Raw genomic sequence first — 27,157 nt, forward strand, 5'->3', positions numbered from 1 at the left:
ATGCAAGGCATTTTACAGAACAAACTAGACTGGCCCTGCGTTGAAGAACTTGCCATCTGTTTTACACATGATGCATGGGTGCATTTAGAAAACAATAAGCGTGGCAGTGGGGGAGGGCCCGGGTCACAGTAACAGAATCGCGAATAGAATGGTTCTGCACAATGCATGAAGTGGTTTTGTACAAATTGGGATTGTTTCTTAGTAAATTTTTTTTCATTTTTGTTTGGGGCTGAGCTGAGGGGATGGGAGTGAGGAAGGCAGCAGGAGGTGCGAGAAAGGGAGAGGTGGATGTGGTGAGAAGATTTTATTATTTGGTGGATAGGAGAGAGGTTTGAAGGGGAACTAAAGGGAAACAGAATGGGGTAGTAAGGATCAGCAGGGTGACTGTAGGTAGCTTGCTGAGGTAAGGAAAAATCAAGCAAGCTGATTGGATGGATCTATCTGCTGTTAATCAGGTACCTTCCACAAGCACTAAATTCACTCAACGTTTTAACAAGAAGTTGTGCACAACTACACTATGAACAGATCTGTTGCTATCACTGTCCCTCCCCCATCTCTGTTTTCACCCACTAAAGTAAGATTGTGCAAGTTCTTTAGGGCGAGAACGGTCTCCTATACACCCATATGGCACGCTGGCAAATTGGGTCCTGGCTTGACTGGGGGCCTCTGTCTTTACTATAATGCGAACACTAAACAACACTTACAATATAGACCTGTTATAATAAATCCTGTTTCAGTTCAGAGCTGTACAGTAGCTAATGTCTTTGTTATTTAGTAGTATAGCTACTTTACTACCTGCAGACATACAGCCTGTGGTATAACAGGTGTCTAGAGCAGCAGTTCTCAAACTGTGGGTCAGGACCACAAAGTGGGCCGTGAGCCCATTTTAATGGGGTCGGCAGGGCTGGCTTACACTTGCTGGGGCCCAGGGCCCAAGCCCCATTGTCTAGGGCCAAAGCCCAAGGGCATCAGCTCTGGGTGGTCAGACTCAGGTTACAGGCCCCCTCCTGGGGCTGAAGCCCTTGGACTTTGGCTTTGGCCCCTGGACAAGGGCTTCAGCCCCTGGACGGTGGGGCTCAGGTGGGCTCAGTCCCCCCTCCTGGGGTCATGTAATAATTTTTGTTGTCAGAAGGGGATCGTGGTGCAATGAAGTTTGAGAACCCCTGGTCTAGAGCTATGGCAATGATTAAGGATGTAGGCCACGTCTGAGGATAATGTTAGAGCTGGGCTTTATGGGGATTGTGCCTTTCCTTGAGTACTGGAGTGCATTGCTCCTATCAATGGTATTCCAGTCACAAGTTAATACTTTTGTTGTCCTCCCTTATTTTCACAGCCCAATTATGGAAGCTTTTGGCAACGCGAAGACTGTTTACAACAACAACTCGAGTCGCTTTGGGAAGTTTGTTCAGCTGAACATCTGTCAGAAGGGAAACATCCAGGGAGGAAGAATTGTAGATTGTATCCTCTCTTCTTGCTGAGTGCCTTTGTAGTTCAGGGGGACGTGTTCCCTGTATCTGTTCTGTGGAGAGTAGTGGGGGGAAATATTAGCCTTTGCCTGTCCCTCTGCCCACACCCAAAGATTTCAGGTTAAAAAAACTGTCCTGAGTAAACTTCAAGAGAAATCAGTAAGTCCAGATTCAGTGTGTGTGTGTCCATCTATCCATTCCTTTATCTAGATATAAAATCATCAAACTTTCTCTCTCATTTCTGGTATTATGGCTAGTGTGCATGTTTCTTCAGAGTGAGTTAATAATATCTTAACTTCATGGGAAAAACTCTGATTACCAGCTCTTCACCAGCCAAGGGCATAATGGGCAAGGGTAGCCCTGTACAGAGCAGAAGTGAGAGGCTGTACAGAGCCCATTGTGTGAGGGGGGCAGCCTCAGGTTGGCCACACTGCTTGCACTCAGCCACGCTGGGCTATGCACCAGTTCCACATAGGATGCTGCAGGTTGGGGAATTAGGAGTGTATCCTCAGGATTTGCAGTTACATAGATGAAGTAGCCATAGGCCCTGTATAGGGCTGTTGGGTTGTGGTTCCTATTCCTGCCTTGTTGCAGGATTACTGGCTGTGGAACAGCTGCATCCTGCTTGCGTGTCTTTGAGGAGGGTGATTCTGTCCCCACACACTCAACCTGCCTAGATCTTTGCACAAAAGTTATTTGTTCACACTTCATGCAAGGTGGGTAAATTTCACCCTTAAAGTAGGCACCAAACTAACCAGCAAACAGAAAGTTAGGCGAAAAGGTAGGTGTCACTTCAAATCCTCATTTGGTCCAGAATATGACGATACTTCAGTATGCTCTGTTGAAAAAACCTTTGGGATTAGAAGTGGCTGAATGTGTTAGTTAGGGAAACTCTCCTCCTTTTGCTGTGCAAACAGATACATGACATAGACCACAATGGTTTTTTTTCTCTCTGAAGTCAAACCACTCAGGAGTTGTAAACATATAGTTCTTTAACTTCACCGTTTTATTCCTTGATGGATCACTTTCTTCCACACTAAAGATTTATTAGAAAAAGTAAGTCAACATTTGCTGTCATCCAGTATTTTTGTTTTATTCATAGACTTTCTCAAAACTTGCTGGTGAGTAGGTTCCCTTTAAAAATAATCCCCTAAACATCTTATTTGCTTTGACAGAACCGTGTAGTAAGGCAGAACCCTGGGGAGAGAAATTATCACATATTCTATGCACTGCTGGCAGGGATAGAAGAGGAAGAGAAAGGTGAGTGACAAAGCTCAGCTCACACAACTGTTTGCAATGGCTCTTTGCCAGTACTATTTCAGTCATGAAACGCCATCTTGCGATGACAGTGCTGTGGTAAACCAATAACCGAACAAGAGAAATAGGTTATTTATTTAATCTGAATTCACTGAGCATGTTTTGTGAGCTCATCTTGCTACAAGCGGTGTCTCTAGCATAGGAATGCCACCAGGCCTCCTGGGGTTTATTCCCAGCTGCCGCAGACTCACTTTGTGACCTTGGGATAGTTACTCAGGCTGGACACTGTGTTGTGGGTTTGTCACTTAGTATCTTGGGTGGGCACTAGGAAATTCCAAAGGGAAGAGAGGAGAAGGAATCGTACTCTCACAGTCTCTTGTCATGAAGATTAACGCCCTTAACAGCAAGAGAAATAGCATTTGTGTAAAAATGTCTAAGCTGTGTTAGCACCACCTTTTTGGCTAACTGTCTGCGTGCAATGAAGAGTACAGACTATAGTGTTTCACAGCTAGATAAAATGAAAATTCTCCAATGAATGTGATACATTTTCCATTGCTATAAACCAGTGGCTCTCAACCTTTCCAGATTTCTGTATCCCTTTCAGGAGTCTGATTTGTCTTGCGTACCCCCAACTTACACCTCACTTAAAATCTACTTCTTTAAAAAAATCAGACATAAAAATACAAAAGGTGTCACAGCACATTATTAGTGAAAAATTGCTTACTTTCCCATTTTTACCATGTAATTATAAAATAAATCAATTGGAATATAAATATTGTCCTTACATTTCAGTGTATAGTATATAGAACAGTATAAACAAGTCATTGTATGAAATTTTAGTTTGTACTGACTTCGGTGTTGCTTTTTATGTAGCTTGTTGTAAAACTAGGCAAATATCTAGATGAGTTGATATACCCCCTAGAAGACCTCTATGTACCCCCCAGGGGTATGTATACCCCTGGTTGAGAACCACTGCTATAAACCACTTGAGTTTGTGTCCCTGCTCATGCATATCTCAAGTAAATGAAACACGAATTAATTTTTTAACTTCTAAGATGGTGACTTGTTTTTTTCTCTTTGCAGATGCATTTTACTTATCTGTACCAGAGCACTACCACTACCTGAATCAGTCTGGATGTGTAGCGGATAAGACAATCAATGACAAAGACTCCTTCAAGGAAGTCATTGTGAGTTGTTTGACCAGTTCTTTATGGTTCAAGGGTGATAAGTTTCATATCTCTTTGCTTGATAGTGGTTTCAATGAAAGCTATCATGATCTGCAGCTAAGTAGGGTCCTAATCTTGCAGAAGGATCAGTCCATGGTCGTGGCTATGTGCAATCCCACTCACTTCAACAGCACTCCGCATGGGCATAAGGTGCCTCATGGAAGATCAGAATCTACTTTTGCTCAGAAGTGACTAATTTTCTGTCATACACTTTGCTATCACAGGGAGCATTTCTTTCCTTGCATGCAGGATATGAAGTCGCTCTCCCACCACTCCTTGGAAAGGAAAGCAACTAAATTGCAGAGCAAAGAGGACAGCAGTGGAAGGCAATCAGACATTCACCCACCTTACCTTCCAACCACGACTTATGTAGAATTACCATTACAGTAGTTTATAACAAAGGACATATGTATTCATACCTAGGTGCAAATTCCTCAACGCATGGTGGTGGGAATGAGATGCTACAAAGTAAATACATTAATAATGCATATCCAAAATAGGACACCACAGGATATAACAAGGGACGTACACATAGAGCGATGGAAGCACAAAGAGTCTTATTGCACAATTGATTGTGAACCTGTACATTTTCTGATTCATTCCCACTTTTTTTGACAAAACCAAACAAGTGTTCTATTGTTTAACTATCTTACCCCAAGCATCCATTAGAATACAGTGTACTCCCTTCCCCTTCCAAAGGTATTTGCATTAAGATTTTAGTATCTGGAATAAACTAGATAGCTTTTTTCTTCATAACTATTGGGTGTACACTGTGAGGGCTGGTTATGTGTATAAAAGAGAAGCATCACTTCCTTCTGTGTCTGCTGCTTATGCTCCTGGGACAGTTCATACAAATCTGTCAAATAAAAATACAGAGCAATCAGGAAGCAGCCTTTCTTTTATGGGAAAATTAACCTTCTTACTAAAGAAAACAAGCCACCTTATTTTACATGACCAGTGTACATATTTCTGCTGCTTCTCTCATTTCAAGGCTTCGTACACTATCTGCACCATTTACTGAAATTTGGAAATAGCAAATCCATGGTAGTACGTGGACTTCTGCAGCTTTCCAGTCTCTTCTAGCCATGTGTCTTTGTGGGAGAAAGGGTGCTATAAAGATAATCTGGTATGTGGAGTAAGTGATCAAATAAGATTATTAAATCGAATGGAAAGCCGGGTGAAATGGAAGCACAAACACTAATTGAGGATTTTTCTGAGTAGCCTTAACTTTCACACCCACATTAGCTTCAGCAATTAGCTACAGTAATTAGCTGACTCTTACTATTACCATAATTATCAATTTCTTTTCCTAGTACTACCTTAATTTCAGTGTGGCACGTACTCTATGGGATTTGAAAACCAATAAAAGGGTCCGGTACAATTTATTTAAAAGGTGTTTATGTATATTTGTTTTTGCAGCTATAAAACTACCTAATTTCATGACAGACATATTTTTGTGGAAGTGGGTGATATCCGCATTGCAGTCATCTAGTTCAGGTTGAGTAGCATGACATTTAATTTGCGCTAATCAGCGTGAGGCAGGTAGAGCATGAAATTAACTTGACATGTAAATCTTGCATTCTGGAGTATTTTACAAGCAGAAATTTGGGCACAGAATGGGGACATTTCCACTCTGCTTTCCTTATAGTGAAGGACAGGGACATTTTGCATCATCAGTTTCTGTTCCTTCCCCGTTTCATGCATCCCCATCCCTTGCTTCCTTACAGATCTTCGTAAGGCCTGAGAACGTGACTTCAGTGACTACAATATTCCTAAGCCGTACTTCATTCTTCTCTTTCAGTCATATGCATTCTAATGACCTTTTTCCAAGAGGCTACAGATGATTTCCCCTCTAGATGTCTTTCTTTCCTTTGTGTTCCAAAAGGTCTTCTCCACTGGAGTGGGGATCTGCAGTGTGAGCACACACACATGCCTTCCTAAGTATTCTTGTGACATCTGTTATTACTGTGCCATGAGCTGGATCCTATTAATAAAATCTCTTCAGCTTGTACCACCCTCTATAACTATAACTATGGCCGACAGGGTTAGAGACAATCACAAAAAATTTGTTAAAATCATCAGGAACAAGTGAAATTACTGGGTGAAGTTCCATGGTCTGTGTTATGGATGTCAGATTAGATCAGGGTTTCTCAATCTGTGGCTCATGAACCAAAAGGCTGCAGTCCCACGGGGCTGGCTGAATTCAGTTCCTCACTCCTGGTGTTGTGATTTCTGGGGTCACAGTGCCACTCGAGTTTAGCCGAGCTGCCCCTCCATCATGATGGGCGGGGTGGGCAGCCAGACCAAATTTGAGTGAGTGGCACTGTGACCTCATTTGCCAAGTCACAAAACCACTCACAAAAACTTGGCCCTGCAGGTCCCTTGTTAGGGGAGCTGGGCCAAAACTGAGTGGTGCTGCGACCTGAATGTCACAACGTCCGGAGGCCAGCCAGCCCTAAGGGACCAGAACTTCAGTAGCTGCTGTTATGGTATGCACCGTGTCCTTTTTAGTACCAGTTACGTTAACATGTGTATTCTATATCATGGGTAAGGAATACTTAGTAAGACAAGTGTTTTTTGCACTAAAGCTATTTACTGGGTTGTGACAGGCTGTCAAGGTTTATGAATGGGTCCTGAGCCCAGAAAGGTTGAGAACCACCTTGATCATAGTGACCATAAAATTATGAATCTACCCACAAAGTATTGGCAATTCTAGATATCTATTGTGTATTGGAAGAGTGTACAGTTGTTCAGCTCTACAGTACTAAAAGGTGGTGTATGTTTTGTGAGGTTTTAGTAGTTATTATAACAGCTCTTTCTGTGCAGACACAGTGGAATGGATTCCCAGAACTTCTGCAGATATCCCTTTCCTTCTTATTTACTAAAAACGTTATTGCAAGTATGTGACTGGAGGTGTGGCAGGGCTAGCAGGACAATCCCCTGCCAATACCTTGGAGGGATTATAGGTATGAGAGTGAAGAGAGAAGAGAACTTCTTCCTAAAACCCTAAGATGGCTGACTTTGGGTAGAGCTCCTTTGTGGGGAGGAAGTAATTCCGAGAGCAGCTGCAAAAACACCTCTCAGTGCTGCTTGTATTTTGCAAAATGACACTATTGTCATTATTGATACACACTATGAGCAAAAAGAACAGGAGTACTTGTGGCACCTTAGAGACTAACAAATTTATCTGAGCATAAGCTTTTGATGAAGTGAGCTGTAGCTCACGAAAGCTTATGCTCAAATAAATTTGTTAGTCTCTAGGGTGCCACAAGTACTCCTGTTCTTTTTGCGAATACAGACTAATATGGCTGCTACTCTGAAACCTGTCACTATGACCAAAGACCATCTTTTTGTAATCACATTTGCACAGAAATACAACACACTCCAACAGCCCTACTCAAATATATCATGCTCTGTGTATTCCGCGTCCCTGAATTAAGAGTGTTTCATCAGTGCAAACCATGAAATACAATGAATTTGCACAATCTGATTCAGATTGCAGCACTGTAGAGAGACATTTGGAAAACACAAGCCATTCCCAAAGAAAATAGTTGTCTGTTTTGCTTGCATTAATCCAATAATACATGTTTTACATTTTTTGTTTTTTGTTCCTGATATACAGTGGAACCATGGTCATTCTTACTTTGCCCATCTGTAAATCCAGTAGTTTTCACAAAAAACCTGTGTGTTGCCCCAGTTAGTAGAGTACAATAATGAGGTTTTTCACTAAGACTTTGTTAGTTTCTCAAAATATGAAGCAGAACATTAGTTTTAAGTAAAACTAAATTACAGTGCACTGATAAAGTACATTGCATGATACATGTTTGGTCACTTCCATGAGAAATCTGCAAAATCTGGTAACACACAGGGGAGGTTCCTCCAGGTTGCTAGTACAAATTAGTGAGGTTTTTTACTATCTCGCAAAATACCCAAGCACATGCATATCTTTAATCAAGTTCTGTTGCAGTGGAACAGCTCCTTAGAGGGTCAGTGACACTCAGGGGGATGAGAGTTTAAAGATGTCAGTGTTTTACTTTGTGCTTAAAGTTGCACACATCATGTGTTAAAATGCTTGTGTGGATTGAGGGCTAAAACAAGAGATGCATTTGCTGTTCCCATTCCACTGTTCCTATGTCTTTCAAATGCTAAAGGCTGCAAAACTCAGTTATTGTGTTTTGTAATTTACCCTCTATCATCTACTTCAGTTTCTGATTCTCCAATAAAATCAAACACAAACTGAAAGAAATATTTTCTTCCAGACTGCAATGGAAGTGATGCAGTTCAGCAAGGAGGATGTGCGAGAAGTTCTTAGGCTGCTAGCTGGCATTCTGCATCTAGGGAACATTGAGTTTATCACTGCTGGTGGGGCACAGGTGTCCTTCAAAACAGGTGAGATCGTTATGGGATGAGGAAATATCCATGACTGCTTAATAGTAGTGTTGGAAACCATGCAGGACAAAAGTCTCTGGTTCCTTTTTAAGATCTGTTAATGATGGTTAAAATGCCATCATTGGTGTTTTATGAAGATGAAATGAGTTACTCCTTGGCACTGAACTCTGCCTCCAGTTCAGGAAAGAACTCAAGCATATGCTTAACTTTCAAATGTGCTTAAGTCCCCTGAAGCCAATGTTTTCCTGAATTTGGAATGCTTTTCCGTAAGTTGATGGGACTTAAGCATGTACTTAAGTGCATTCAGGATTCAAGACTTCAGTGCACTGTGCCTGCCTTGTTTGCCTTGTTTGCCAAACTTTTCTTCTATTCACCAGAAACATCTAGATGATTCGGGGGGGAAAGCAGAAGTACCCTCTCCTGAATGAGGAAGTGGGTATTAGGTTTCTGTATCCATAAAACCAAACATTAGTATTAGCAATAACATTAGGTGTGGATTTTTATTATGTTAAGAACAAATTAAAGGCTTCCAACTGTGATCTGTAATGAATTGGGGGTGTTTTAAATCAGCTTCTTTCTTTTGTGCACGTTTATAACACTATCTTATTGTTTCAGGAGCACTGAAAAGGAATAAGTGATTTAGACAACCACTGTATCAATTTTGTTGTAAATGCATTTTCAAGGCAATATTTCAACCTTGTTGCTCTGAAGTTGAGCATCCAGACATTAATAACTGGGTTTGATTGACAGTGAAAATGAGTACAGGGATTTAACCTATGTCGAGATGCTGTACTGGGATGCATTAGCAGCTGCATTTATGCATACTTTTCAGGAGAGATTAGACCTCTGTGAATGACAATTTCTTTATGATTATAGGTTCTCAGAAGAAGAATTAAAGAGACACCCTCACTCTGAAATTTAGTCAGTTTCAAATATGAGTTCAGTGTTTTCCAGAATTTCATCTGTCCCTGAACTTCCTTGCTAATTTTTTTGGGTTTACCATGTTGTTTTCCTATTTCTTAAAATATGCTTCTTTCCTCTATTGCTGGGTGAAACACCCACATGACTAAGAAGGAAAACTGACTAACCCGACTGAATAGGGAAGGGAGTGAAAATTGAGTGAAACAACACAGAATGCTATCAAGTGCATAAAGTAAATTAAGTGGGAAGTAGACGGTGGTACCAGTTCTGCACTCCAGTATGGTGGATGAAAGTGGTGGCTGATGGGAGCCAGGTGTGGTTCCCCGATTAAGGGCTGCCTGGCTTCAGTGGAAGGAAGTTAGAGCAGGACTGGAGCTCAGCTGTGTCCACCGTCTCCTCGCTTCAGCTGTAAGTGAGGGGGTGTCTGGTGTAGAAGGCAGCTACATTACCTTTGCCAGCACTTTGCATAAGGAGAGCAAAGTGCCTGTAGCAGACCAGAGAATCCAACTCAATATTTTTTTCTAATCTCTGTCAGAAGCTGCTTTGGTGTTGCTTCTAATTACAGTAGGTTAAAAAAATGTTGTGATAATTGTGCCTTCCGCATATACGTGTGTATTTATTTTTGGCTCCTTCTGTTGCTAGCTCTGAGTAGATCTGCAGAGTTACTTGGGCTGGACTCAACACAGCTGACTGAAGCATTGACACAGAGATCAATGATACTCAGGGGAGAAGAAATCTTAACACCTCTTAGTGTACAACAGGTAAAGACATACCACTTTGGATATATTTTAACAAAACAATTGGGCCAGACTTCCAGCTGATCTAAAACCAGCATAGAGTTCCACTGAGATCAACGACTACAATGAACCAACAGCGTGAAGCATAAATAAGGGCTTGTCTGCATGGGGGTACTCAGGAAAATTAATCTGAATTAACAAATTTAGAATTGAAGTAGTCTTCATTCTGTGTCCATAAAGGGGTTTAATTCACTTTAAATAATCCACTTTTAATTTACACCTTGGTTCATTTGGATTAATTTTCCTCAATGTCCCTATGTAGACAGGCCCAAAGAAGCTGACATCAGAATTTTAGTCAGATAACTTGTTGGGGAGTGGGGCACAGGTTCAAGTAATCAATACATTACAGGATTTTCTAACGTGGTTTAAAAACAAGTTATGATTTGAGTCACATAATGCTAGAGATGTGCATAGGATTTTATAATACAGATAAAGACCAAATCCCTGCCTGTCTAGGAGCCCAATCCTGCATGGGATCCACTAGCCCTGTGCCTTTTGTAGAGTCCAGTTGACTTTAATGAGTCTCTGCACAGGTGCAGGAATCCAGGCTAGCAGATCCCAATGCAGGATTAAGGCCTAAATTAAGACAGGATCAAGAGTAGATGACCTCATGGGGTGGGGAAGAAGAGGTGGACAAGTCACAGAGACAATTTGGTTGTCCAGTCATTTGGGAAGCTAATGCATACTGCTTCTTTGTTACATTTTGTTTTTTAAAATCTTACTTCATAAAATACAAAAATATAATTTATAAAACTCCTTGAAGAAGGGGTTGTGAGACTAGGCTGAGAGGAGGAGAGAATGGAAGTGTAGTTCCCAAGGTCATGAAGGGCCTTACTGTCCTAGAGAGCAGCAGGAAAGAAAGCATGGCAGAGGCAGGGTGGAAAAGGGGTACAAAAGAGGTGGGGGCATTCAGATTAGCAGTTTGGGCCGAACAAACAGGATTAAAGGAGCATAAAAGGAGGCAGCACTTGAGAGTTAATCATGAGAAATGTTGTGGAGAGCCTTGAAGGTAACACTACCTAATTATTTATTTAGGGGCGTGTTCTGTTGATATCCTTACTCACACTGAGTAGTACCTTATTCTGCAAGTAGCTCCATTGGATTTCAGTGAGGCTGCTCTTGCGGTTCAGAGCTATTCAGTGTGGGATAAGAATCTGGCCCTTAGATTTTGAGAAATCTCTATGGATGCCCATCTTGTAATTATAAGACTATGAGAGCTCCCATGCTGATCTAGATCAATGGTCTATCCAGCCCAGTATCCTGTGTCCGACAGTGGCCAGTATCAAAGTTCAGGGGTGTGTACAGAGCAGAGCAGTTGGAGTGATCCACCGTGTCTTCCTCTTCGGGTTTTTGGCAATCAGAGGTTTAGACTCACCCTGTGCATAGGGTTGCATCCTTGGCCATCTTGGCTAATAGCCATCGATGGACCTGTCCTCCATGAACTTATCTAGTTCTTTTTTTGAGTGCAGTTATACTTTTGACCTTCACAACATCCCATGGCAATGAGTTCCACAATTCATTATGCATTGTGTGAAAAGGTACTTCCTCTTGTTTGTATTAAACTTGCTGCCTATTAATTGAATTGAATAACTGCTGGTTTTTGAATTGTGGGAAAGGGTAAATAGCACTATTCACTTTTTCCACACCATTCATGATTTTATAGACCTCTATAGGTGGAGCAGGAAGGGCTTCCTTGGTTAAAGTTGCTCGACACTTCTCACTATAGGATCCTGTTTTTAGTTGCCTGTACCTTTGTCAGACTTGAACCATTTGGGCTAAAATTTCCCAAGCCAGATAGATGCCGGCCTCAGGCTCAGTTTTGGAAAGTTTCAGCAAAATAGGATTCAGCCACTTCTAAGAATGAGATTAGGGAAAAGCATACTGTACATTCATATATATGTTTACATACAAAAGAGCTGAATTTAGGTAGCACAGGCACCCTTAATTGTGGTATTTCCTAATTTTTGAGTGTTTGACTTTGAAACCTTAACTTCTTTTTAAATGCAGTATAAATACTGAATTATAATAACTCACAGTAGAGCTTTCAATCATTAGTGCTTTAATTGTAATCAATGTAATGTATATATACCTAATGGAAATATGAAACTGCATGTATTGTACTTTTTCATTGCACTGGGCAAAGAACAGTGGCAAAATGTGGTTTCTAATTAAATTACTATGCTGTGTATTACCTCTCCAATGCAGGCAGTAGATAGCAGAGATTCTGTGGCTATGGCACTTTACTCCCAGTGTTTTGCATGGGTTATTAAAAAAATCAACAGCAGAATCAGAGGCAAAGAAGATTTCAAGTCCATCGGAATTCTTGATATATTTGGATTTGAAAACTTTGAGGTATGTTCCAAAAAAATTGCTGGGAATTGATTCATTAATTTTTATGTATGCCATTGTTCCACAATTCCCCGTAACATCTCTAGAACTGGATTATCAAATGCTTTAGGACTTAAAATGAATCAGTATATCATTACAAAACGAATGGCATTGGAAGTATTTACCTTTGAATGTCTGTGGTTTTTCAGGTTAATCGTTTTGAGCAGTTCAATATTAACTATGCAAATGAAAAGCTTCAAGAATATTTCAACAAGCACATTTTTTCCTTGGAGCAACTGGAATATAGCAGGTAAGAATTACAGCTGGAGTTTGAAAGGTGCCTAGGGGAGAGAAATAACCAAATCCTTGAAATTCAATGGGATTTGGGTGCCTAACTCCCATAAGTACATTTTAAAAATCCTGGCCTATAGCTGCATATCATTATTTTTTTTTTTAAATTGATTTTACTCTAACTTGCATGGTAGGCATAACAACTCCCCCCCTCCTCCCAACACATTTTTGTAATTATGAATAAAATGTCCTCTTTTCTTACACTAGAGAAGGGCTAGTTTGGAAAGATATTGACTGGACAGACAACGGAGAGTGCCTGGACCTTATTGAAAAGGTAATACGTTATTTGATATTGTGGTATGCATGGACAAATTACTGTGTTCTCATCACTTGTGTAAGCAGGAATTTTAAAGCAGCATATGGTCAAAAGGCAGACTATCTTTTATTTGTTTAAATGTTGATCTTTTAATACAGTGGTTTTCAAACTTTAGTAGATTGTGTATCACTTTCATAGGATCAGTACACTTTCATGGACACATACCCCTCCCAATCCCAAATTCCTCACTTTGCCTATAATTTGCAATGCATGGTTGCATACAAGAATATATTAGGAGATCATTAAATAGATAGCTTGGAGAAAGATTCCCAGTAGTGTGATGCTTCGGGACTGCAACCAAAATCAGGATTCTGTTGCACTAAGCACTGTAGAAATGTAGATAAAGGGAGAGTCCCTGCCTGAAATCTTTACAACCTAAATAGACGAGACATACAAAGGGCTGGGGGGGAAGAGATGAAACATACAAGCAGAATGAACTGTAGGATGGGTGACAAAGATCAGATTAGTTCCACAATTTTTAAATTTGCTTTGTTGGGTGGGGTTTTGTTGGGATGGGGGTTATGTATTCTATCTCTGCTCTTAAATTCCTTTTCCTGAATGTTAAACTTTGCATTTCAATGTATCTAGTCTTCTCTTATTGCCCATTTTCCCCCACTGCCCTAGTGTCTCCAGGTCACTTTTGCAATTTATTTCTGTCCTCCTGTGTTTTTATTAGTTTCCCCTCCCCCAGTTCTTTTCCATCCATGAAACTGATTATGGTTGAATGTACACCAAAGAAACACACAACATGGAAAGTCAAGAAACAGCTGCACAGTATTGATATGTGTGAGTGCATGTGGTTTTCGTTGGGGTGGAGGAGAGGTGAAATCTATTTAAGTTCTCTCCTTGGAACCAGTAACTCATGAGTTCCTGTCCCTGTTCAACAGCGACTCCGTTTGGGGCATAGGACAAGTTACTTAACTTCAGTATCCCTTTCGGTAGAACTATAATACCTGCCCGCTTCCCAGGGCTGTTGTGAGAATCAATCAATACTGCAAAGAACTTATAAAAGATTAGATGTGGTGTTGTTTATTAAAATTTGAATTTAGCTTGTTAAAAAAGATTCTGGAAACCCTAAAAGAGTCCTAGATCGTTATGCAGTTATCAGTAACTGACTTGAAGAAAGATACATGCTTCAACACTGTGACAGAAGCAGCTCTGTGGACCACTTGGAAGTGTTTCTCTAACCTCAGGTTGAGAATACTTGTGCAAATAACCACATTGCAATTTCTAGCTATTCAGAATATAGCTCCAGCTGGACTATTGGCTCACCCAAAGCAAATTTTTAAGAAAAACAGGATAAATCCCCTTCATTTGAACAGTGACTTTGGGCTAAAAAAGTGCTCACGTTTTCAATAACTGCTTTTTCCTCCATTGTTTTGCTTTTACCTGCTTTACGTTCCCAGAGGAATCCTTTTTCTCTAACAGTGTTACAGTTTCCTGTGAGAGTTTTTATGATATATTGGTTCACTTATGCCTCTCTTGACAGCATCTTCAAGACGATTTTCACTAGTAGAAAGATCAGTGTAAACACTCGATGGGCTAATTCATCCTTGTTCTCTTTATTTTTACTGATCTAGAAACTTGGCCTGCTAGCACTAATCAATGAAGAGAGTCATTTTCCTCAAGCGACTGACTGCACCTTGTTGGAGAAGTTACACTCCCAACACGCCGTATGTGATACTCTAATTTATTTAGTGTGCCATTTGTAAGATCCTTTGTTTCTCCAGAGGTTTGTGAGTCATATTCATGGATGCATAATCTTACAGTACATATTAGGCCCGATTCTATTCCCAGTGAAGTCAGTGGCCAAGTCACTTGCTTCAGTGGCAGCAAGAGGGAGCTTGTTATCTGAAAATACGCAATGTGTGTATAGATACTTCCATATGCATAGATAGGTATATGGAAAGGTAATGAAATAGGCCAGATTCTAATCTCAGCTACACCAATGTAAATCCGGAGTAACTCTATTCACTTCTCCAGAGTTACTCCAGATTTACATTGAGATAACAGACCGGAATTTGGCCTGATGTCCATATTCAGTTGATCGTTACCTTTATTGTATAAGAGCCCCTTTAATATAAAGACAAGGTGGGTGAGGTAATATCTTTTATCGGACCAACTTCTGTTGGTGAGAGAGATGAGCTTTCAAGCTACACAGAGCTCTTCCTCAGGTCTTGGAAAGGTGTACCTGAGCAAGAGCTCCATGGAGCTCGAAAACTTGTTTCTCTCACCAACAGAAGTGGGTCCAATAAAAGATATTACCTCACCCACCTTGTCTTTATATTAAAGAGGCTCTAATACAATAAAGGTAATGATCAACTGAATATGGACACCCACCTTGTGTTTCTAATATCCTGGGACCAACATGGCTACTGCACCCCCTTTAATACAGGCATATTGCTGTTTTCACAACTACCTAACCTGACAACTGCCAGTTAAGACAAGCCCTTCTTGTCCACTGTGTCTTTAACTGATCACTTAGCCAGATGGCTTAGGGTTAGTCTAATGCCTTTTAATGTACTATAAATATCCTGTTACCGTGTTCGAAGCAGCTCCAGGCTAACAAATCCTATTACAAATATAGATATGGTTGTTTGCTTTTGGAGCACTAATCTTTTAGGGTGTTCACTGAAAGACAGTGGTTTGGACAAATTCAGGTTGAAGACTACTTGGCCCTTTATCTAGATTCCAATTGTTTTCTCCACTAAAATGTTTTTATTCTTCCTTAAATTAGAACAATTCCTTTTATGTGAAACCAAGAGTCGCTGTTCACAACTTTGGAGTGAAACACTACGCTGGGGAGGTAATTTTCTTTTCTTCATTTGGTATAATGCTTCCAAACAGTGTTTCAGAATCACAACCACTCACAAATTAACTGAAGCATTCTGTTCCCTCAGTGCACTTTATGGTACTGCCTTTGTGAGGGGTACTTAATGACTGCGCTTTTTATTTGAGCCTGTTCTGCTTTTTACTAGGTCCAGTACGATGTCAGGGGAATCTTAGAGAAAAACAGAGATACTTTCAGAGATGATCTCCTAAACTTGTTACGTGAAAGCAGGTATGTTGGTGCACTTGCATCGTGGGATGATCCTGGGAGGTGCCACGTGCTCGGATTTCAGTGGGAGTTGAGAGCAGTACGTGCAGTGTAGGATTGGACTGAGAAGTGAGCAACAAACAAGTGGCCAAGGAGATGGGCACTTAATAAACTTCTCTTGTGTACAGTTCCAAATATAATACCACTATTCTCTCACATTGGGCCAGATTCTGATACCCTCACACAGGCGGTAGAGTACCTTATTCCTAATGGTTGCACTGCATGTGTTAGAGGAGTAAGGTACTACTCAGTGTGAGTAAATGTATTAGAATCTGGCCCAGGATACTTCATATTTTCAAGGTGCTTTACCAAACGTAGGTATGATTCCTCTGTCTCCCCTCCCCCGCCTCTCATAAGGCCTGATTCTGCATTCCTTGCACTTTCCTGACCCTTACTTTACTTGGAGTTTGGGTGCACACGGAATTGAAGATCAGGCCTGTAAGCTCTCTGCAGCAGGGACCATCGTTTTGTTCATTGTTTGTACAGTGCCAACCTCTGTGGGGTCCTGATCTGTGACAAGCGCTCCTAGTGCTACAATAGCACAAATAATAACAACAGCAATGTAGTAAATGACTTGCGGGGGGATTTTCAGGGATTTAAGCCGGTGGGACTTGTGCTGCTCTTAAATCCCTTAGGTGCTTTAAATTTTTTTCCTTTTAATAAATCCCTAATTGTATGTTATGTTTTCATGTTATGCCTGAGGTCACATTTCTCCCAGTTGAAATATGCAGCTAAATGCAACAGGGGAGTTAAAGCCATAGGGCCTGGTTCTCTTGTCACTTACCCTCGTATCAATCAGGAACAATTCCATTCAAGTCAGCGGTTATGTTGCTGTCAAAGTGGTGTGAGGGGCCTCCTGTAGTCCTCTGTAATGTACATACAAGACCCACAACTAAGTGCTGAAGCTTAAGTTCCCACACACAGTTATTTGCACCCTTGTGAAAAGCAAACAGGAAATGCTATTTCTTGGTCTTCACTCCAGTGTAGCATCCATTAAGGTCAATTGGTTGAATGACAATCAAGTAAAAAGTGATAAAGATGATAAGATCTAGCCATTCATTTCCAAGAGGAGGTGTTGAGAATGCAGTGTGTAGCATTTGGACTATTTTTTCTTGGCCTCATTGCACAAATGATACATCTGAAAGGTCGGTGGCTAATTGTTGTTGGAGAGTCAATAAGAGTTATTTTTCTTTAAGGAGCTAAGCTTGCTCAGGATTGTACTATGGTAAATTTTGAGGTGTCTCGGGATATTTTGTAAAGGTTTTTCCTTCCCCATTTCAGACTTGATTTTATCTATGATCTGTTTGAACACGTTTCAAGTCGCAACAGCCAAGACACCCTTAAATGTGGAAGCAAACACCGGAAACCCACGGTCAGCTTGCAGTTCAAGGTTGGTTAATATGTCCTCTCCTCTACTGTCAGCAACTGACAGATGATAAAGAATCAGTAGTCAACAAAGACTCAGAGTGGCTGGGCTGGGCGTATATGTCCCTTGGAGATTTAAAATGCTGAAACTCTTCAGTACCAAAATGTTGCCTCCTCCCATATGAAACTTCAGTCACTAATTATGTAATCAACAATGTTTGCCTCAGGAAGAAGCTGACCTGCACAGCACCTCCATCTTCATTCCCATTCATTGACTTGTCCTTCTTGTTTTAACTGCGTTGGCCTCTCCCTGGACTAGACCTGGCATACTTCATAGGTGTTTGTCTTGCTCTTACTCCCCATCTCGCTCAGTTTCCACTTCTATCATTGGTTCCTTCACAGTCTTACTACTCTTAGGCCTGGTCTACACTAGGAAATTCGGTTGGTATAATTACGTCGCTCAGGGATATGGAAAATCCACCACCCTAAGCGATGCAGTTAGTCTGACCTAACCCCCAGTGTAGACAGTGCTAGGTCAAAGGGAGAATTCTCCCATCAACCTAGCTGCCACCTCTTGGGGAGGTGGATTGCCTGTGGTGACAGGAGAACCCTCCATTCAGCGTAAGTAGTGTCTTCGCTGTAGCATTTTAAGTGTAGACAGGCCCTAAGTGCCTCCCTGTCTGTCACTTTTATTTTAAATTGGCTATGCTAATATATAATCTGGCCTCTGCGGACATAGCAGCAGGCCTTCAGTGGGCGTAAACCAACATAGCTCCACTGAAGTCAGTGGAGCTGTATTGACTTACACCAGCTGGAGATCTGGCCCACAGTGGCTCCAGCATTGTGACTTAGGAGGTGCTTACAGCCATACATATGAAATGATCCCAGAATCAGCTGTGAAATTGGCCTGAGACACTGAAATGAGGTCTGCACACTAGGAAAAATAAGCACCAAATACCTAATAAAAATGCTTTCCAATCCTTGTGTTGAATAGGGATGCAGGGCAACATTTTAATTATCTGCCTTCTTGGACAAGGAGAAGCAGGTGAATGATTGTCAGACACATGGGATGGGTTTAAATGGCAGGCTGCAACGTTATTAATTATATCTTGGGGAGGGGCACAACATTGCCAGCCCCCAGCTGTCATGTACCAGCCATTTAACTGGTTCTGCATTGCATGTTGCAGGGCTTTTATCATGAACCAAAAACTAACTTAGGGTAGGCCATCCCTGGTGTACCCCACAGTCTCAATTCAGTTGTGAAACCTCTCCTCCCTTCCTCCCCGTTAAGGGGATGGAGTGACAGAAGCCACAATGCTGGGTGGGGGAAAACTCAGTCTGCAAAAACTTCAAGCTCCTTCCCCCTTATAAGCACATAGTCCACTTGCACAATCCTGGGTCTCATTTACCTCTGGGAGCTGGCAGTTAAGTCTTTACTCGCACTGGACACCAGTTGACAGTTGTGAAGAGTCGGTAGTTTAACAACAATATAGGAACCTCGAATCCTTGTTTCTAACCCAACTGTGCCTCCAGAAGGCTACAAGGAAGGTGAAAAAACTCACAGGACTACTTGCCAATTTGGTGGTTTGGGACAAAATTCCTTCCTGACCTCTTAAAACAGGCGATAGGAAAGATCCGCAGCATCATATTTGGCAAAGCTGCTAATCTTCCATGGGACAGCTAACCAGAGGTAAGCCCTGGCTTAATTTACATAGGCAAGGACCTGGGGGAGGGTGCACAGCAGCCAAACAGCTGGCCCCATTTCTCTTTGCCCAACCAATGGCCAAGCAGAGAACTGAAGAGAAGGATTGGGGGAGTGGAGGGGACAGCCCCTGCCTCCCCCATTCTGCTACACATGTGTTTTGGATTCTCTCATTCGCTGCTGTCCAGTCAAAGTACCTCCCCTGCTACTCAGGGTTTATAACTCAGCCATTAACAATTCCTTTGGGCTGAAACTCAGCATATAAGTTTTCATCTGAAAGTGATTATTTTAAAGAAAGATGGATCCAAATTCTACTCTGAGTTACAGCAGTATAAATTCAGATTAACTCCTTTGCATTGGAGTTATTCCACGTTTATACTGGTACAAATGAGAGCAGAATCAAGCCCATTGCTAGTGGAATCATTAAGAATAAAATTCTGCTCTGATGCCTTTTTGCTGTGTTGGACAGAACAGCCTCGGGAACATATGGTGAGATGCACACTGCTATTCCTTTGAAAAGGAGCATTGCATCCCCTTGGTTGGTGCATGCTGCATACACAAGTGAGGCTGGAGAAATGGCCCTAACCCTTGAGTAGCACCCAGGACTCCTTTGTGGTTGTGGAATGCCATTGGCTGCAGTAGCTCATTCTCCTTACCCTCCTTGGTAGCTCTCCAGATCACTGAGGGCTTGATTCACTGCTGCCTTTGCAGTCATTTGCACCTGGGCAAAGCAAGCATGAGATGTTACCGCAGTAACAGTAGCAGTGTTTTGCAGTAGCAGTGTTTGGAGTAGCAGTGTTTTGCACTCACTTTACCCGGGGTAAATGACTACAGAAGGTGTAAGGCAAGGGAGAATCAGGCCCCTTCTTTCTCTTTGTCTCCTCGCCCTCAGGGGCCCTGAACAGCACATGATTTGTTCAGAAGTTTAAAATGAAAAGGAATAAAACTGGTGACGGTATCAGATTCATTATGACAACCTGGTTATTGATTTGTAATGACCCTGATTCAGAGTAGTCTCTAGATCCGATCTCATGAGGTGTGGTGAGCAGCCTCCTATCCCACTGAGTTGGGTGGCAGTGGGAGTCCAGGATGTTAGCAGCTCATGAGGTCAGTCCAGAGCTGCATGTGAAAATGGAATATATCATCAGCCTACCTTTGTTCAGGCTCACTTGCCTTCCCTGTTACGTTTACAAAGTGATTGCCATGAGTACTGTCCTCTATTGTCAGAGATCAATAGGGTTATCCAAGTTGTCCTGAAATACAGCATTCACACAGGGTAAGCATGGATAAAGTTTACATTTTTTCAAGAGGTAAATATTTATTTTACTGCTAGAAGCGGGAGCCTTTTCTATGTAATATTTGCTGCTTGGTTCTTTTGCCCTCTTTGTTCTGTAGCAAACAATGGTTAACCAGACACACTGGAAATAATGGTCAAGTTTCAAATTGCATCAACATTTGCTTTCTTTGCCCCCACTGTAATAGATTTACAAAAACACCTCAGTATCTCCTTGAATAGAATGGGGGAACATTCAATTGAAAGTTCAGTGAAGGGGGGAATTTTTCATGTAAATAATACATGTCAGAAGAGGGATGATGACTTCATTGGCGACCTTTATTTCCAATTAGATGAGGTAATAATACATTAGATAATCTATGTTATATTGTGTATTTTATCATTCAGAATTCTGTTAGTGCTGAGGAGAAAATGGTGTGTGCGTATAATTACACAATATATATGTAATCTGTTTTATTTTGTAAGTGGGTATTGTAAACTTGATGTTTTCTTGCTAAGGATATTCTAGGAATTTTATTTAATAGAGAAACATGCCTCTGATACAGTGTATGTTAAGTTAAATTACAGCTACACTTAGTAAAGTACATATGTTACAGATATACTCTCAACGTGAATTTTATTCATTGATTTTAAAAAAAAAATCTAGTTTCTGAAAGAGCGTTCTTTAAACACCATTTTAATGTTACTTTCTAAAGAACTTCTGAAATTCAAGAGCTAGGTTTTTCTGTGCCCTTGTTGATTTAGTATCTTTCTTATAAGTGTCTTTTCATTAAGAGAGAAACTGACTCCATATAGGAGAAAGAATGAAACCGAATATACACAAAATGCTGTCAAATGCACAGAATAGAAAAACTGGGGGAAAATGGGAGGAGGGGAGATTATTTTTGCTAACTTCTTTCAGTAAAAATGTTATCTTATGCCTGGATTGTGCATTGTGATTTGCATGGGCACAGCAATGCACACATGTAGATCACAATGCAGGACAGAATTCTTAAGTGTTACTTGTAACTACAACAGGTTCAGCATTTTGAGACAGAAATGAGATTTTCAAGTTGATGGTGTACCTTTATAAACAGAGCTGTCTTCATGCTGATCAGTAACTCTTGTCAGTATTTTTAATCAAAAGGGCAAACAACAGAGCAGTGTGTCACCTCACATGTTAAGACCTGTATCTCCATTAGCATAACTGACTCTATCATGGAAAAGCTTGTACTGTTGTAATTTCTAATCTAGATCACTAGGTGTTGCTCTAGGGCCTGCCTGCAATGCTTAGTTTTGAGAGGGCTAAAGTGAAGGACTTACAAAAAAGCTGTTTATAAAGTACTGTCTTCTTTTCTACCTTTGTTTTAGGACTCACTGCATTCCTTAATGGCAACATTAAGTTCCTCTAATCCTTTCTTTGTTCGATGTATCAAGCCAAATATGCAGAAGGTAAGATTTAAAACGCTATCTGTCTGAGTTGCTTTTCCAAGTACATAGGGCCCAATGTTCCATATCTTGTCATTTACACCTATGCAAATCAGAACAGTAGCATTTTGGATTCACTTTCACAGGTACAAATGACTCCAAAAAATGATGGCAGGTTCTGGAGAAGTCTCCAGACTTCTGCAGCTCTTGTGTCTGGGTTTTTTCGTAGCAAGCTATTTCACATGCACTGTATACAACTAGAATAATCATTACCGCAGTAAAATCTTTTTTAAGTGACTACCCAAAGATCTGACAAAAATCACTTACCTCACCATGTTGGTCTTCTAATAAAGATGGAGCAGAATTGTATTCAGTACACTTGGGGATTTTACAGTAACAGTCTCTTACAGCAGGAAATTGCGAAATAAAGATGGTCACTTGTACAGATTCCACTGTGCTATTGCTGTTATGCTTACTACAATTTAATTTTTAAAAATACTGTTTATTTCCTTTATGACTTTCAATCCAGTAATTTGCGGGGTTTGCTTCACTGTATTTTCTTTATCATCTGCCACTTAACCTTTCAGTTTCTGTAAAATACCAGGTGAAGTCATGTTTGTTCTTATGTTGTAGTTCTGAGACACTTAAGTACTTAAAAGAGAAAACAAATGTTTCAAAGAGATTAATATTCAGTGTACCAAGTTGCCAGGCAAGTATGGGAATGTGGGGCCCTCTCGGGAGTCAAATGCTACCCTGATCCTAAAATGTCAAAGTAGTCCTTTTTATTTGCCCATCATGGTGTGATGTTTAATGTTGAAATTGCAACAGGCAAAGACATTAACAAACGTTAAGCTTTCACAGTATAGTCTGCAGACTGTAGCTAGAAATACACTATCTTGTGACAACCCCAGTGTCTGATTTATCAGGACTGTAAAACATCAAGGAAGTTGGCTAGATTCCACTGAAGATTTTATGGCTGTCTTTCCCCAGAGCTTTAAAATGTGTTAGCTGCTAACTGTCCTTCAAGTTTTCTTTATAAGGGGAAAACTTTAACCTAGGCTGTGGGGTTTCAAATGATGTGTCTGTGACACCGCCCATGCAATATCTGGGCATTGTGGGGAAATGGCCTGATGCTGGCTCTGAGTGCATCTCGAGACCAACTGTTCTCAGCCTTGGGGCCTCTAGGGTGCTGAGGCCAAAATCTAAACATAAAAATCCTTCAGCTTCGTATGTAGCTGGTGGCTAGGACCAGTGAGGGCACACTTAGTCAAGGGCCCACTTAGTCAAGTCACAGCACTGCTCAGGGCGGGATTCATGCATCTGAGAAGACTATTCCCCCTCTTGCTGCAAGGACCCACAAAGCCCTGATCAATCCCCTCTTCTACTGCCACTTGGGAATAACAGGTGCCCTTTTGTATATTCTTGCAACCAGGAGCCCTGAGCAGGCCCCACTCAACAGCAGCAAAAGTGCAAGGACCACAGATGAATGATGCAAGGATCAGTCTCATTGCATTATGTTGCTTGCAACACTTGTGCATGATCCTTGTATTTTGCCAGCATGGCTCTTTCAATTCTTAATGCTGTTGCCATCAGGAAAGAGAGCACAAACACTCTTGCCTCCAGCTCCCGCTGGGGAGCCAGAGAGTCCTCGGCAGCCCCCTTTCTTGCCTCTTGCTACCACTGTCTGGGAACAACAGGGCCCTGTGTAGCCCTCCCTCCTCAGCCTGCCAGTGACAGAGATAAGGTGAGAGGGGGAATACATTAGGGGAAAAGAGTGGGAATAAGGAGAGTGGGAGCTCACTGAGTACCACCTCCAAAGTAAGTAGTTTTTCCTCTCATCCTGAATCATCTTAAAGGCTCCTCCACCTACTACTCTGAATCCCCCAGTACCTCCCATCCAGCACCCCATTACTTCCCACCCGGTCCTCTCCACCCAGCATTCTTACCCTAGCCTGCCCAAGTTTAGTAAAATATGCTGCCATCCTAATCTTTGCATACATTTAATTAAAAATCCTCTCAAAATTAGCAACTGCGAAGGAGTCTGGGCCCTTGCTATAAAGAATCCTGGAACCTAGGCTTCAGCAAGAGTCTATAGCTAGTTGTGGGATAATGTGTGGGAACAGATTGGGAACTCCTTTCCTAGATAGTTCCTTTCAATGTGTTAATAAACAAAATCAGCAAAATCTTGTTTCTAAAGAGTTTATTCCCTAGTTTTCTTCTTGCCTTGCTGTGATCGTAAATTTAAGTTAAATCAATGTAAGATGACTTTGCTGAAAAATAAGCCCTGTTTGAAGAACTAGATTGATGGCTTAGTTACTAAGAAAGAAGTCAAAAATGTTCTAACTAGCAGCGCCAATTCATACAAGATTTCATGGAAAAGAGGAGGGGCAGGCAACCAAAAATTTTTGACAATGGCAATTTCCATTCAGTTTAAGATTCAGAAATCAATGTCAGGAAATTACGGTTTTTAAGTTTAACCCATTGTGCGCGGGCTTTTTTTCCCCGTGTCTCAATAAAACCACTTCTATTTATTCATCTTTTTATTTCTGTACTATTATTTTTGTGAATAAGAGTAAAATCATGTAGACTGAATTTAAGGTACTTTTTTCAGAAAAGGAAGTTGATTAATGTGTCACTATAAAGCAGGGCTTTTATTATTTATAGTTCCTGAGATTGCAAATTTCAAAATGATATGAGGAATTGTTCTGGTCTTATTTTCCCTCGGATCTACCTTGGATTTAGTGGGGCAAACATCCATGTCACTTCTATTGGTTGTACATCAGTGTAACTGCAGTGAAGTCACTGGAGTTGGTCCTCATTTAAACTGTGGTAAGATCAGTATCAGGCCCCACTTACCCAGATTTACCCCTGTAACTCAGTTGAATTCAATGGATTTACACTTCGATTGACATTTTTTAAATGGGAATGTTCAGAAGACAACCACTCCCTGAAAACTGCTTGTAACCTATTGTTTAACTTCTTCAGGTTTGGGTCCTTTGTAATTGGTACTGTCAGGTGATTTTCCTTTGCAAAAAAAAAAAAAAAAAGTACTGCATGATTTATATTGGCTGAGAAAGGTGTGTCAGTTTGTGTAACTCCAAGACAGTTTGGCTAAAAGAAAATTTAGCCTTGTGCTTGCATTACTAGGGAATTGATGTCATGTATGTGAGTCAGACTGCAAGCTCTGATAGGTAGACTTGACTGCATGAGCTATTTAGATTAGCTGCTAAGATGGAGAAACAAGGGTTGGAAGAACAAGAACTTAGTGACAGTACCTGTCCTTGTCATGTATTGTTTCTGCTCCTACTTTCTACTCTAGGTAAGCAAATAAAGAAGTAACACCTTTTAAATAATGATGAAGTCACCTTTTAAATAATGATGGTACTTAGCATATGTGGCGTTTGTAAAGTAATGAATGGTATAAAAGGAGACATAGCTACTTTTGCTGCCTTTTGAAACACTACTGCATTATGGAAAGAGGCACAGGAGAGAATCAGAGAGGCGATGATAAAAAAGGAGAGAAACCTTCCTAAACCACTTGTTGCCCTCTTGATTTAGTACACACAGGTTACATCCATTAGTAAGAAAGTCCGTGATATTTCCAGAGGGCAATAGATTAAGAGCTTCACTACAGTACACACATATTTGGACTCCTTAGTAAAGCAGATCAGACAGATGGAAGATAAAATTCAAAACTTTGAAAAGCAGAAAATTACAATAGCAATACTCCACGTTCTTTGCTATACATCAGAGTTTGTTAATAGTGGACAAGACATTTGATAATTTGTAACAATTATTGAAGTTGTAATTGATTAAGAAGTTGATTTTTATCAAATGTTACAGAGGCAGGCAAGGACAATCCACTAAATGAAGCAAACCACTAGACATTTACATATCAGAGCAGAATCTGCCCTCATTAGAGCTACTCCCTAAAGGGAGCACACAGAGTGCATAACCTTTTGTCCTAAGGCATTTCAGCAAACAAGCTGTAGATGGAAGAATAAGAGTCCTGTTCATCTTTCTTGGGAGACCCCTAAACAATCAGTGCATCTGTTTTCACATTTTTCAGTCTGAGTTCTGCTCTAGGCATAGCATGGAAACTGCTCTATGCTGTGTGATTAATTAATTTTTTCTGCTAATGAAGGGTCCTTCTCCCTCATTCTTGACCTCAATGCAACCTTGAGCACTGTGCTTCCTTCCATCCTGATGTACTTTATCGACAACGACTTAGGTGTCTCTCGGTTCCTCCTGTTGTGATTCCACTTTTAACTATCACACTGCTCATACACTGTATCTGATGGTGATTTCTCCTCTGTAGCAAGGCCCTTGCTCTAAAGAATCCCAAAGTTTCATTCTTCCTCTTTTCCATCTTTCATTTTTGTACCTTTTGTACCTTTACGCTCCTCAACCACCATCTCAATTGATAATGTTCACAGTTGAACATATCTTCCAATGCAATGCCTTTAGCATGACTCCTTCCTGTTAACTCACTCTGTCTTCAGGCTGATCCATGGAAATTTAGGTTATTGACTTTCTGTGCTGAATGTCTCAAAGACTGAAGTTTGTCTCTTGGGCAGGAGGAGCACTCTCAAACTCAGGTCCATCTTCTCAGTCTCCTTTCCTAATTCAGACTTGCTACTTGTCTTTACTGTCTGTAACACTGGCATAATTCTTAACCAGATTCCTGCTCCTCTGCAATCCCTTATGACTGTCTAGCATGACCTCTGAAACATTGCCCACATCTGTCATTGTCTCAGCTGCCCCTCTTCTGGAATCCTCATCCATTCCTTCATCTCTTCTTACCTTGACTATTGTAACTGTCTTCTCTATGACTTCCCCAAGTCAGAGCTCTTCACACTGATGCATGTGCAGAATGGTTCTGCCTGTTATCTTCTTCGAGTGCTCATGTGTATTCCACAATAGGTGTGCATGCTCGCCACATGCACCGGTGTCGGAAGTTTTTCCCCTAGCAGTACCCGTAGGGGAGCGCCGCTAGTGACCCCTGGAGTGGTGCCTCCATGGTGCGGTATAAGGAACGCTGCATTCTCCCCCCCGTCAGTTCCTTCTGCAGCCAGTGAAGGTGCTTCAGAACTGCTCTGCTCCAGCTTTGCTGTAGCTTGTCCCCAGAACTCTTGTTTGTTCAGTATATGTGACCTTTAGTTAGTACTCCATTAGCTTTAGTTTAGTTTAGCTAGTGTGCCCGGGCCGGGGCATGCCCCGCACCCCAGGTTTTAAGTCGTG

The 27,157-nt window shown here is 41.1% G+C and overlaps 1 protein-coding gene across 1 annotated transcript in view; it reads left to right on the forward strand.

The window, feature by feature from the left end:
* MYO10 (myosin X) overlaps window positions 1-27,157 on the forward strand; it is a 231,681-nt gene that overhangs the window by 127,837 nt on the left and 76,687 nt on the right. The window contains exons 6-19 of the mRNA XM_077808706.1: window positions 1,334-1,458; window positions 2,509-2,522; window positions 2,642-2,726; window positions 3,807-3,910; window positions 8,209-8,338; window positions 9,902-10,020; window positions 12,262-12,408; window positions 12,594-12,694; window positions 12,943-13,009; window positions 14,632-14,724; window positions 15,789-15,857; window positions 16,030-16,112; window positions 17,430-17,538; window positions 21,860-21,940. Of these exons, the coding sequence (XP_077664832.1) occupies window positions 1,334-1,458; window positions 2,509-2,522; window positions 2,642-2,726; window positions 3,807-3,910; window positions 8,209-8,338; window positions 9,902-10,020; window positions 12,262-12,408; window positions 12,594-12,694; window positions 12,943-13,009; window positions 14,632-14,724; window positions 15,789-15,857; window positions 16,030-16,112; window positions 17,430-17,538; window positions 21,860-21,940 (1,327 nt within the window). The remainder of the gene's footprint in view (window positions 1-1,333; window positions 1,459-2,508; window positions 2,523-2,641; window positions 2,727-3,806; window positions 3,911-8,208; window positions 8,339-9,901; window positions 10,021-12,261; window positions 12,409-12,593; window positions 12,695-12,942; window positions 13,010-14,631; window positions 14,725-15,788; window positions 15,858-16,029; window positions 16,113-17,429; window positions 17,539-21,859; window positions 21,941-27,157) is intronic.

This window comes from Eretmochelys imbricata, chromosome 2 (genome assembly GCF_965152235.1).
Source record: "Eretmochelys imbricata isolate rEreImb1 chromosome 2, rEreImb1.hap1, whole genome shotgun sequence".
NCBI classification, from domain to species: Eukaryota; Metazoa; Chordata; order Testudines; family Cheloniidae; genus Eretmochelys; species Eretmochelys imbricata.